Source organism: Staurois parvus, unplaced genomic scaffold (genome assembly GCF_062004578.1).
Source record: "Staurois parvus isolate SC_StPar_1 unplaced genomic scaffold, SC_StPar_1.0 ptg000760l, whole genome shotgun sequence".
Lineage (NCBI taxonomy): Eukaryota > Metazoa > Chordata > Amphibia > Anura > Ranidae > Staurois > Staurois parvus.
In genome coordinates this window covers 907320-920000 of record NW_028318556.1, presented here as the reverse complement: position 1 = coordinate 920000, position 12681 = coordinate 907320, and the positions used below count along the sequence as shown (strand labels likewise).

Below are 12681 nucleotides of genomic sequence, written 5' to 3'. Positions count from 1 at the left end.
TTGATATTGTCTTGTTCACCTATGGCATATATCATTTATGTATAATTTAGACACCATTGTATGTGGCCAATATTCTGTTTTCACGTATATATATATTCTGTTCATTATATTTGATTTATGCACTATATATTTAGTTTCCTAATGTGTGTTATTTAGCTATTTTGGTTGACACTATTTTTTCTTTTCACTAGAGGGAGTCAACACACATTTATTATATATAGTGGTCACTTTGATTTATAATTACACTATATGGAGATACATGATTGTATTCATGTGATACAAGCGCTTCACTAATTTTTAATTTTACCTTTCTGATGCAGCTTCCTTTTGGCAGTAGAATGCAGTGGGTCTGGTTATAGGAATATACTCTAAGCCCTAGCAATATAACCCATGTTCTAGAACTACAGGTCCTTGTGTACTTTACTGTACTCCAGGATAAGTAATTTATAAGTGAGTTTATATGTTTTGCCCTTTGTATTTATCATTTGTCTTTCAAATGTCTTATGCCAATGTCATTCTATTGCAGGAAAGCTTGTGTATGAGCGCATTATGTCAATGTGTACAGATAGCCGGTCAGCTTTACCAGGTAAAATAATTAATATGCTTATTGTCATTGTTTAATTGTATAATGTACAGCTTTTGTCCATAAATTGAGCTGCAGGGACTTGGTGATGGCTTTGATTAATGTACAGCCCTGTTGCTAGGTTTCTTCCATCTTTTCTTCAGAGGCTTATGCTTGCACAGGTATGGTCAGGCAATCTTTTTTAAAAATTGATGAACAGAAGGAAATTACTAATATAGATGTAATGCAAAGCTGTGAATTCTTTCAAATGGATGTTGGCAAACAGTGTATAAGCTGCCTGGTGGTTCAAAAGCCACATCTTTTATGGCTTTGCACAGTGGCATTTTTAGCATGTTTGAGACCTGGGATGGCTTATTTAACCACTTGCCTTCCCGAGGATTCCCCCCCCCCCCTTTTCTTGACCACGCCATTTTTTGCGTTACGGCACTGCGTTACTTTCACTGACAATTGCTCGGTCATGCAACGCTGCACCCAAATTAAATTTACGTCATTTTTTTTTCCCCACGAATTGTGTTTTTCGGTCGCCTATCCTTTTTAATTTGTTGCACTATAGAAAAAAAGAGATTGATTTAATATTGAGAAAACTCCCCAATATTTTTGACATTAAACATGTCCAGTAAAAAAATTAAAAGAATCAAATTTCGTCATAAATTTATGCCAAAATGTATTGTGCTACATGTCATCGTTATGAATAAAATAAAAAATCCCAATACGTGTAAATTAAATGGTTTACGTGAAAGTTAGTGTATGCAAATGGCCATATATATACTGGGCTTTTTTTAAAATATAGTTTTACTAGTAATGGCGGCAATCAGCCACTTATAGCAGGAATGTGGCACTGACACTGGGGGCAACTGACTTGATGTCACTGACATCCCCAGTGACACCAATACAGTGATCAGTGCTAAAGAAAAAAAAAAGCACTGACGCTGTACTAATGGCACTGGGCAGGAAGGGATTGACAGCCGCGAATGGCGGCGCAGGTAGGGCGCGCGCCTCATGCGTGCCCCCTACCCAATGATACATAATCACGTGATTTTATGAACCCTTGCCGCCCTGTAGGAATATTTCTGCTATAGGGCAGAAAATGAAGCGTTTAACATCCCCTCCTTCATGTATCAAAATAATTTAGTACTCATTTTTTAAATAAACAAATTCTAAACATGGCAAGAAAATTTATTCATATAATCATAGTAGTGAGAAATGAAAGGTAAATGAAAATTAAAATTCAAGGCTCTAATACATAACATGCAAATAATTGTGGAGAGGGATTAAATTATAATATAGTCCCTAAACAGTGGTGTCCTGACTATGCATAGGCAAAAATGGCAATCTGAACACTAGGTCAAGAGTGGCAGCCTACATGGATTAAGGTGAAGGACTTCAAGTTTACCCTCAGCTTGTCATTTGACAGATCAGAGCTGAGGAGAAACACGATAAAGGTTTGTTTTGACTCTCTGCCACTCTGTATCTGTATTTGGCATACAGAACCCATATGCAGGTACAACTGCAGAGTTGTGTGCAACATGACCCTCAGTTGTGGGAAGTAAGGGTCAAGCATCACCTGTGCCCTGCCACTTAGTGCACTCTGCAGCTACTTGTGCAAGAAAAAGTATGTGAACCCCTTTTTGGTTTCCTGCAGTAAGTTGCTGTAAAATGTGATCTGATCCTCATATAAGTCACACCAATAAACAAACACAATGTGCTTATGCTGATAACACATAAACCATTCTAATTTCTTGTGTCTTTATTTAACACGCCCATTAAGCATTCACAGTGCTGGAGGAAAAAGTAAGCGAACCCATAGCTGATTTACTTCATCGAAAGCTAATTGCACTCCGTATTCAATTTTAATAAGCGGCACAAAATGCAAATCCAAATGAAAGTGCAGCTGACAATCCAATACCTCCCTGGGTAAGAGAGTCCTTTGTGTATACAGTGGGGCAAAAAAGTTTTTAGTCAGCCACCAATTGTGCAAGTTCTCCCACTTAAAAAGATGAGAGGCCTGTAATTGGCATCATAGGTAGACCTCAACTATGAGAGACAAAATGAGAAAAAAAATCCAGACAATCACATTTGCTGATTTGGTAAGAATTTATTTGCCAATTATGGTGGAAAATAAGTATTTGGTCAATATCAAAAGTTCATCTCAATACTTTGTTATATATCCTGTGTTTGCAATGACAGAGGTCAAACGTTTCCTGTAAGTCTTTACAAGGTTGGCACACACTGTTGCTGGTATGTTGGCCCATTCCTCCATGCAGATCTCATCTAGAGCAGTGATGTTTTGGGGCTGTCGCTGGGCAACACGGAATTTCAACTCCCTCCAAAGGTTTTCTATGGGGTTGAGATCTGGAGACTAGCTAGGCCTCTCCAGGACCTTGAAATGCTTCTTACAAAGCCACTCCTTCATTGCCCGGGTGGTATGTTTGGGATCATTGTCATGTTGGAATACCCAGCCACGTTTCATCTTCAATGCCCTTGCTGATGGAAGGAGGTTTGCACTCAACATCTCACGATACATGGTCCCATTCATTCTGTCCTGTACATGGATCAGTCTTCCTGGTCCCTTTGCGGAGAAACAGCCCCAAAGCATGATGTTGCCACCCCCATGCTTCACAGTAGGTATGGTGTTCTTTGGATGCAACTCAGCATTCTCTCTCCTCCAAACACGACGAGTTGTGTTTCTACCAAACAGTTCTATTTTGATTTCATCTGACCATATGACATTCTCCCAATCCTCTTCTGGATCATCCAAATGCTCTAGCAAACTTCAGATGGGTCCGGACATGTACTGGCTTAAGCAGGGGGACACATCTGGTACTGCAGGATCTGAGTCCCTGGCGGCGTAGTGTGTTACTGATGGTAGCCTTTCTTACGTTGGTCCCAGCTCTCTGCAGGTCATTAACTAGGTCCCCCCATGTGGTCCTGGGATTTTTGCTCATCGTTCTTGTGATCATTTTGACCCCACGGGGTGAGATTTTGCGTGGAGCCCCAGATCAAGGGAGATTATCAGTGGTCTTGTATGTCTTCCATTTTCTAATTATTGCTCCCACAGTTGATTTGTTCACACCAAGCTGCTTGCCTATTGCAGATTCAGTCTTCCCAGCCTGGTGCAAGTCTACAATTTTGTTTCTGGTGTCCTTCGACAACTCTTTGGTCTTCACTATAGTGGAGTTTGGAGTGTGACTGTTTGAGGTTGTGGACAGGTGTCTTTTATACTGATAAGTTCGAACAGGTGCCATTGATACAGGTAATGAGTGCAGGACAGAGGAGCCTCTTAACCATTTCAATACCTTGCAATTTTACACCTTCCTGCCCAGGCCATTTTTCAGGTTTCAGCGCTCTCACACTTTGAATGACAATTGCGCGGTCATACAACACTGTACCCAAACTAAAATTTTATGATTTTCTCCACACAACTAGAGCTTTCTTTTGGTGGTATTTAATCACTGCTGGGGTTTTTATTTTTTGCTAAATTAACAAAAAAAGACCAAAAATTTTGAAAAAAAACACATTTTTCTTTGTTTCTGTTATAAATAAATACTTGTTCTTCATAAATTTAGGCCGAGATGTATTCTGCTACATGTCTTTGGTGAAAATAACCCAAATTAGGATGTATTATTTAGTTTGTAGGAAAGTTATAGAGTTCACAAACTATGGTATAGATCTGAATATTGATCAATCCTGAAGTACTGATGGCCAATCTAATTTCTTGAGGTCCCAGAATGTCAGAACAGTACAGATATCCCCCAAATGACCCCTTTTTGCAAAGTAGACAGTCCGACGTACTTCATAAGAGGCATGGCAAGTTTTTTGAAGTATTTTTTTTGTCATAATTTTTCGTAAAATGAAAAAATTAAAAATATTATTTTCTCTATTTTTTTTTTACATACTGTCACCAGTGCAGTACAGCGTCATCATATAACTGGCATGGCGGTGAACAGGGACACTGACTGGTGACAGTATGAAAAAAAAAATATATATATATTTTTTTAATTTTTTTATTATTTTTAATTTTTTATTACATTTTTTTATTTTGTTTAAGATTTTTTTTTCATTTTTTACTATGACCAAAGTAGTACAATGTTACCATAGTAACATTGTACTACTTTGGGGAAGTGATCAGTATTTTTTTTTTTTTACACAATTTGCTTATAGCAAAGAATTACTTTGCTATAAGCAAGCATTTACCTGAATGAAATCAATAAATTCAGCTTTTTTTTTTTTTTGTGCTTAGCTGTGATTTGGTCACAGCTAATCACATGACATGTGCATGTGATTAGCTGTGACCATTCACAGCTAGGCACTAGTATACAATGGATGGCATGAATGAAACCATCCATTGTATACAACTGTCATGTGACCTGCTGTGATTGGTCACGGAAGGTCACATGGTACCAGCAACGGGAGCCGGTACTCGGATCTGTCATTGGCCGTGTCCGAGGTTCACGGCGGGTGGCAGATCGCGCTGCTGCGCCGCTCTGCATTAGCGCTAACTGCGCATGTGCGGGAGCACGCCAAATGGTGTGCACCCGGAATGCAGCAACACCTTTGAAGCCGCCAAATGGCCATTGGCCGGGCGGCAAATGGTTAAAGAAGAAGGTACAGGTCTGTGAGAGCCAGAAATCTTGCTTGTTTGTAGGTGACCAAATACTTATTTTCCACCATAATTTGCAAATACATTCTTTCCAAATCAGGCAATGTGATTGTCTGGATTTTTTTTCTCATTTTGTCATTGTTGACATAGTTGAGGTCTACCTATGATGCCAATTACAGGCCTCTCTCACCTTTTTAAGTGGGAGAACTTGCACAATTGGTGGCTGACTAAATACTTTTTTGCCCCACTGTATGTACCAGCGCACAACTTTGTACTCCAATCCTCCTATCTTCTCAACAAAGTCTCTTTAGGCAGGAATGCATTGTGTGACATAATGTATCCAACTCTTCCTTTATCTTCCAATAAAGTGGTCTTATCTCAAAAAGAAAAAAATAATATATTGTGTGTGGTGTATGTGTGTGTGTGTGTATATATATGTGTATATATATATATATATATATATATATATATGTGTGTATGTGTGTGTGTGTGTGTGTGTGTATATACACACCCTGTTCCAAATTATTATGCAAGTGATATTTTTTTCATTTACCGAAGTAACGCAGGTCTTTAAAATAATTTTTTTCAAGAGCTGTTTTGGTTATTCCACGTAATCTTTATGTTGTTTGGTGCGCTGTATCCGAAAATGACCTCCATTTTGTCATAGGACATCACGTTTCCTGACAATTTAGGTAACTATGTTAAATAAGGCAATACCTCAAAATAAATGGAAATAGACTTATAAAATTAAAGTTTTATTACAATTTTTTCATGAAAATCCTTTTTTGAACTGAAATGAGCTCACCTACACACACTAAACTCGATTCTTCTTCCCCATGAGGCTCCTCTTGGTGCATTTACGCTTGTGAGTAGCATCTGGAATGTGTCTCTGAAGCATCCAACAGTAGTCTGCCATCATTGTAATTCTCCATCTTCTCTGTTATCTCCTTTCCATCTCTTTAATGTCTTGGTGGAATCGTTCACCTTGTTCCTCACTCACTGCTCCCAAATTTTCAGGAAAGTAGTCAAGGTGGGACTGGAGGAAATGCACTTTCAAACTCATCAGGCAACCTAAAGCTTGGAATGCTTTCAGCATTTGTCCGATTACACTGTTCAACAAATTTTTATTTTTTGCCAGTTTTGGAAACAAAAGGATCCATTTCTTAATGAATTTCACATTCTGAGTTCAAATATAACAATGAAATTTGTCAATTGGCTCTAGTTTTTCTGTAAACGGAAAGTTTTCTACTATAGGCGTAATGACTACATAATGCACAATAATTATATAGATAGATGTCTTTCCACAAATATAAAGCAAGTGATATTGACTACATAACAAAGCCTAAATGGCATAATATATTGCATAGGTTTACCAAGAAAAATTATAGCCATAAGCTAAGTTGAATCATTTTAATACTTAGGATTCTCACTAGTTTTGTCTTCAGTTTGTGTCGGTTTTGCTTCTCTTGGCTTTTCTCTTGTATTCGAGGAAAGGGCTATCTCTTACAACTGCACGTGACTACACGCTTCAGGTTCTTCCTCACTTGACTCAACCACGAAGGATTCTGGTGCTTTAGGAATTGGTAGCCCCTCTCCATGAGGAACTGGACGTATTGCCGATGGAATATTTGGATAGTGCACAGATAACTTTTTCTTCTTATTTAGCCCTTTTACAATTGGAGGCACCATACAAAAGTAACAATTACTAACATGATCTGTTGGCTCTCTCCAAATCATTGGCACAGCGAAAGGCATAGATGCCTTTTTTCCATTCAACTATTGCTCCAGTGCCGTCCCACAAGAATTGCAGCATATATGTGGTGCCCAGCTCTTGTCCTGGTCTCCTATCTTGCAGCCAAAATACAAGTTGTAGGCTTTCTTAATCATTCCTGTTATCCTCCTTTTTTGTGAGATAAAAGTTATTTCACCGCAGATATAGCAGAAATTATCTGCTTTATTCACACAAGTTCGAGGCATTACTGAGTAGCCTATATAAGCATAAAACGAAATGTAAAGACGCTGTCGAACTACAATCAGCTACAGATACTGCAGCTTTTATGCAGTGAAGTGATGCAATTAAAGGCTAATATTGCATCATCTCAGTATACATGCAATTTTCTATTGGTCACCAGTATCAATTGCGCAATATGCAGCTGAAGTTGCATCATAATTTTGAATGGCTTACGTCATTAGATGGGTGAATATATCATGGAAACTAGAGCCAATCAACATTTTTTAGGGTCATTTTCGTTTTCAGCACCCCAAAATTATGTAAAATTAGCTAATTTTATGCCCAAAACTTTTTACCTGTTGAACAGTGTTATCTTTGTGTAGTGAGGATCTTTGTTATTGCCTAAAAATTTCTGTACGACTTCTTTAAATGCAATCCACCCTTCTTTTTGAGGATCCGTCATGGTATTGACAATCTCTTGATCAACTATATGCCTTCTAATGTCTGGTCCAACGAACACACCTTCCTTCAATTTTGCCTCCGACAGGCCTGGAAACTTGGTGATCAAGTATTTGAAGCATTTTCCATCTCTTGGAAGTGATTTTACGAATTGCTTCATTAATCCCAATTTTATGTGGAGAGGTGGTAGAATAACTTTATGGGAAGGTACCAAAGTTTCTTGGAGGACATTTTTTTCACCGACTGTTAGCACCCTCAGCTGCCAACTCGTCTTGGTCCAGTGATTTTGTCTGTCTCGACTGTCCCATAGACACAGAAAACAAGGGTATTTGGTATCCCACCCACTGGATTTTTCAGGAAAGATTAACCCCTTCTACCATCAGAAGTACAGACTCAGGGCTGAGGCTTACACATACAGCATGCTGCGGATTATCCCATGACATGTCACTCAGAGCAGCACTTGTATTCACCCCCTTTGCAGACGGAGAGGGGCAGAGATTGTTTACATGCTAATAACAACAAAGGGCCAGAAGAGCACTAGGGAAATGAGGAAATAGAATTTTTTGTCCCTAAAACTTGCTTAGCTTATGTATATATTGCTGACCATCAGATTTACAGTGCTATATTTTTTTTTAAATAACTCGGACAACCCCTTTTTAAGGTTTTTTTTGGCATTTTATATCTTAAATGCGCTTATGTGAATTAATTAATAGTAATTTGGACTTTAAATTTGGTTAAAAACTCATAATATAAAAAAAACCCAAAAATTAAAAAAAATTTGAAAACCATTTTGCATCTTGTGGCAAATCATGACGTCTAGGAGTTTTTTGAATATTTTATACGTTTTCAGCACACCAAAATACATGGAAATTAGATGAAAATAATCAAACAGCTTTTTAGTCGCAGACCTGTGTAATTGATGTAAATAACAGCATAATTCTCATGTTATCAACTATTAAGAGTACAATTCAAATTTTATTGAACAAATGTAGCAAAGGATCTTATGTTGGTGAAACAGGACAGAAGTTGCAAACAAGGATGAATTTGCACAGACATACCATCAAGGAATATAAAGAAGATGACCTTTGCACACCTGTGGGACACCATTTCGCACAACCAGACCACATTATGGAAGATCTCAATGTTTTAGTTCTTAAAGAAATTTTCAAATCCATTCAGGAAAGAAAAACTTTTGAACTAAGAATGATAATTCTATTTGACACGAGATAACGGCCTGAATTTGGACATGGGATTCCTCAATCATTATCCAACAGTTTTATGACTATCAGCTCAAGCATGACTGCCTCTGCTAGTGTTGTCTCCCTCCCAGACTTTGCTTTTGCTGTGTCTTAGCTGTGGTTTTTTTTTTTCCCATCCCCTGCATCTCTTATAACATTCTGCTAAACCTTTTGTTTCAGTACTGCTTCGACCTGAAGAAGGGGACATTCCCCGAAAGCTTGTCCTCAAATTTGTATGTTAGTGCAAATAAAAGTATCACGCACAGTACAGCATATTTACTGAAATCAAAAGCTATTTTAATCAAACTTTTAACAACATTTTAACTGTTTAAACATTTTATAAGGTCGCGTTACATTTTAACATCGGACCCCTTATTTCATAGCCACTTCATAAGTCTTGCATCCATTGATCTTGTGAGTTTTTGGACAGTTTCTGCTTGAATTTGTTTGCAAGATGTCAGAATAGCCTCCCAGAGCTGCTGTTTGGATGTAAACTGCCTCCCACCCTCATAGATCTTTTGCTTGAGGATGCTCCAAAGGTTCTCAATAGGATTGAGGTCAGGGGAGGATGGAGGCCACACCATGACTTTCCTTTTTATCCCCATAGCAGCCATTGATGTATTATTTGCAGCATGAGATGGTGCATTGTCATGCATGAAGATGATTTTATTACGGAAAGCATAGCTCTGTTCCCATAAATCCGGCCCAAAACATGACTCCACCTTCTTACTGACGTCACAGCCTTGTTGGAACAGGGTGGCCGTCCACCAACCATCCACTACTCCATCCATCTGGACCATCCAGGGTTGCACGGCACTCATCAGTGAACAGGACTGTTTGAATATTAGTCTTCATGTATTTTTCTGCCCAATGCAGCTGTTTCTGCTTGTGAGCATTGGTTAGTGGTGTTGAATAGAAGGTTTATGCACAGTTGCAAGACTCTGGAGGACTCTACACCTTGATGTCCGTGGGACTCCAGAGGCACCAGCAGCTTCAAATATGTGTTTGCTGCTATGTAATGGTATTTTAGCAGCTGCTCTCTTGATTCGATGCATGGATCTGGCAGAAATCTTCCTCAATGTGCGTTTATCTGCACGAACCCGTCTGTGCTCTGAATCGGCCACAAATCTCTTAATAGTGCGATGATCACGCTTAAGTTTTTGTGAAATATCTAATGTTTTCATACCTCATCGAAGGCATTGAACTTTTTCACTCTTTTCGGCAGCAAAGAGATCCTTTTTCTTCCCCATATTGCTTGAAAATGGTGCTCTGCTTAATAACACCCTCCTTTTAGTAGTTTTTTCTTAAATTGAGCTCACCTGCCAATCTAATTATCACATGTGTCCGAGATCGTTTTCAATGATCAAAAGATCCCTGAGACACAATGTCATCCATGAGTTAAACTGAAAAACTAAATATTTAATCTTTGTGACACTTAAATAGAATTTGCATAATAATTTGGAACTGTGTGTGTGTGTGTATATATATGTGTGCGTGTGTATATGTGTGTCCACCACTTATCCTGTAAATACTCTTACCCTCTTAGGGTGAAAAATGTGCATTACTCCTTAACCACCTCCCGTCTGGGAGCACGCAGCACCGCGATCCGGTGCCCGCTGTGTCCCCCAGACACAGTGGAACGCCAATCCTCGTACGGGACCTCTGTGCGAGGTCCCGATCATATGATCACTGATTGGCCAATCTGTGATCACATGCAGAGTAGTAAGCAAGATGTTACTTCTGACATCATTGCTTACTATGTGTGAAATCTGTGAATGATCACAGAGGTCACATGGTACAAGGCTATTCACAACAGCCAATCACAGCTCACACAGTTCTTAGTGGCTGCAAGAATGCAGCCAGAGAGGAGGAGAAATGATTGCTTTTACAGCCTTTATGGGTGTAAAAGCAATCAGTGTAAAAAAAAAAAAAAAAAAAAAAATCTTCTCTCCGTACAAGTAGTACAGTGTCACCATGGTGACACTGTACTGCTAGGGTGACAGTATGTAAAAAAAACATAAATAATATTAAAAAAGTTTAAAAAATATAATTTTTGGTTTTTAACTAATTTGGGTTAATTTTTTTTTTTTTTTTACTAAGATAGAATAAATTTTGGCCAAGATTTATGATGAAATATTTATTTGCAAAATTTTATAAGAAAAATTTCCAAATTTTTGGACTTTTTCATTTACATAGCAATAAAAATAAAAATCCCAGTGAATAAATACCACCAAAATAAAGCTTTATCTCAAAAAAAATGTAAAAATATTAATATGGGTACAGTGTTGCATGACCGCGCAGTTGTCATTCAAAGTGGCCTAGACAGGAAGGGGGTAAAAGTGTCTGGACTTGAAGTGGTTAAACCTTGCATAACATCCAAAGATTACACCTGTGACCAGTACTGGTCACAGGTGGAAGATCCACCTGTGTAACAATCAAATCCACTGTGCTTAAACCTTCTCCCCTTCAGGCATGCAACTTACCCTGTATGTCTTGAAAACACCCTTCCAAAGTGTAAAATATGTAATCAGTGCTCAATCTCCTCTCCGATTCTAAATATATTTTCAGTGTTCATGAAAGATATAAAATACACTTCCATAGTGCAGCAATGCTTAAAAATTAAATTTAATAATAAAAATTGCAGTTACATGATCCTGAAGCATATATAGGCTGGTTCTACCAATTTCCAAAATGGCTGCCGCGGTGTTTCCGATTGCATCTAAACTAATGCGTTTCGTCACCCAATCGTCTTCCTCATAGGCATAGGGAATACCTATGAGGAAGTCGATGTGATTACTAAACACATCATCCAAAGACAGGAAATAAAGGTTTCTGTCATCAGCTTAAGCACATTGTGTGTTGTTTGACTTAGATTAGGATCAGATCACTTTTTTTTTTTTTAAATTTAAATATATAATTTTTATTTTTTATACATTTTTTTCAAATATACAACACTTTATTAAACAAACTGCAATTACACTGTTCCGTAACTTGGCAAGAAAAGAAGATACAAGTAAAGGAAAATCTCCATATTGAAGTAGATCCTTTTAAGCAAACATACAGTCAGGTCCATAAATATTGGGACATCGACACAATTCTAACATTTTTGGCTCTATACACAACCACAATGGATTTGAAATGAAAACGAACAAGATGTGCTTTAACTGCAGACTGTCAGCTTTAATTTGAGGGTATTTACATCCAAATCAGGTGAACGGTGTAGGAATTACAACAGTTTGCATTTGTGCCTCCCACTTGTTAAGGGACCAAAAGTAATGGCACAATTAGCTTCTCAGCTGTTCTATGGCCAGGTGTGTGTTATTCCCTCATTATCCCAATTACAATGAGCAGATAAAAGGTCCAGAGTTCATTTCAAGTGTGCTATTTGCATTTGTAATCTGTTGCTGTCAACTCTCAAGATGAGATCCAAAGAGCTGTCACTATCAGTGAAGCAAGCCATCATTAGGCTAAAAAAACAAAACAAACCCATCAGAGAGATAGCAAAAACATTAGGCATGGCCAAAACAACTGTTTGGAACATTCTTAAAAAGAAGGAACGCACTGGTGAGCTCTGCAACACCAAAAGACCCGGAAGACCACGGAAATCAACTGTGGCGGATGACCGAAGAATTCTTTCCCTGGTGAAGAAAACACCCTTCACAACAGTTGGCCAGATCAAGAACACTCTCCAGAAGGTAGGTGTATGTGTGTCAGTCAACAATCAAGAGAAGACTTCACCAGAGTGAATACAGAGGGTTCACCACAAGATGTAAACCATTGGTGAGCCTCAAAAACAGGAAGGCCAGATTAGAGTTTGCCAAACGACATCTAAAAAAGCCTTCACAGTTCT

At 38.3% G+C, this 12681-nt stretch overlaps 1 protein-coding gene across 1 annotated transcript in view; it reads left to right on the top strand.

The window, feature by feature from the left end:
- Window positions 1–526: 526 nt before the first annotated feature.
- Window positions 527–12681, top strand: part of LOC149444940 (VPS35 endosomal protein-sorting factor-like) — a gene marked incomplete at its 5' end in the record, with an annotated part of 803117 nt that continues 790962 nt past the window's right edge. The window contains one exon of the mRNA XM_089654375.1: window positions 527–586. Coding sequence (XP_089510501.1) covers window positions 527–586 — 60 coding nt within the window. The remainder of the gene's footprint in view (window positions 587–12681) is intronic.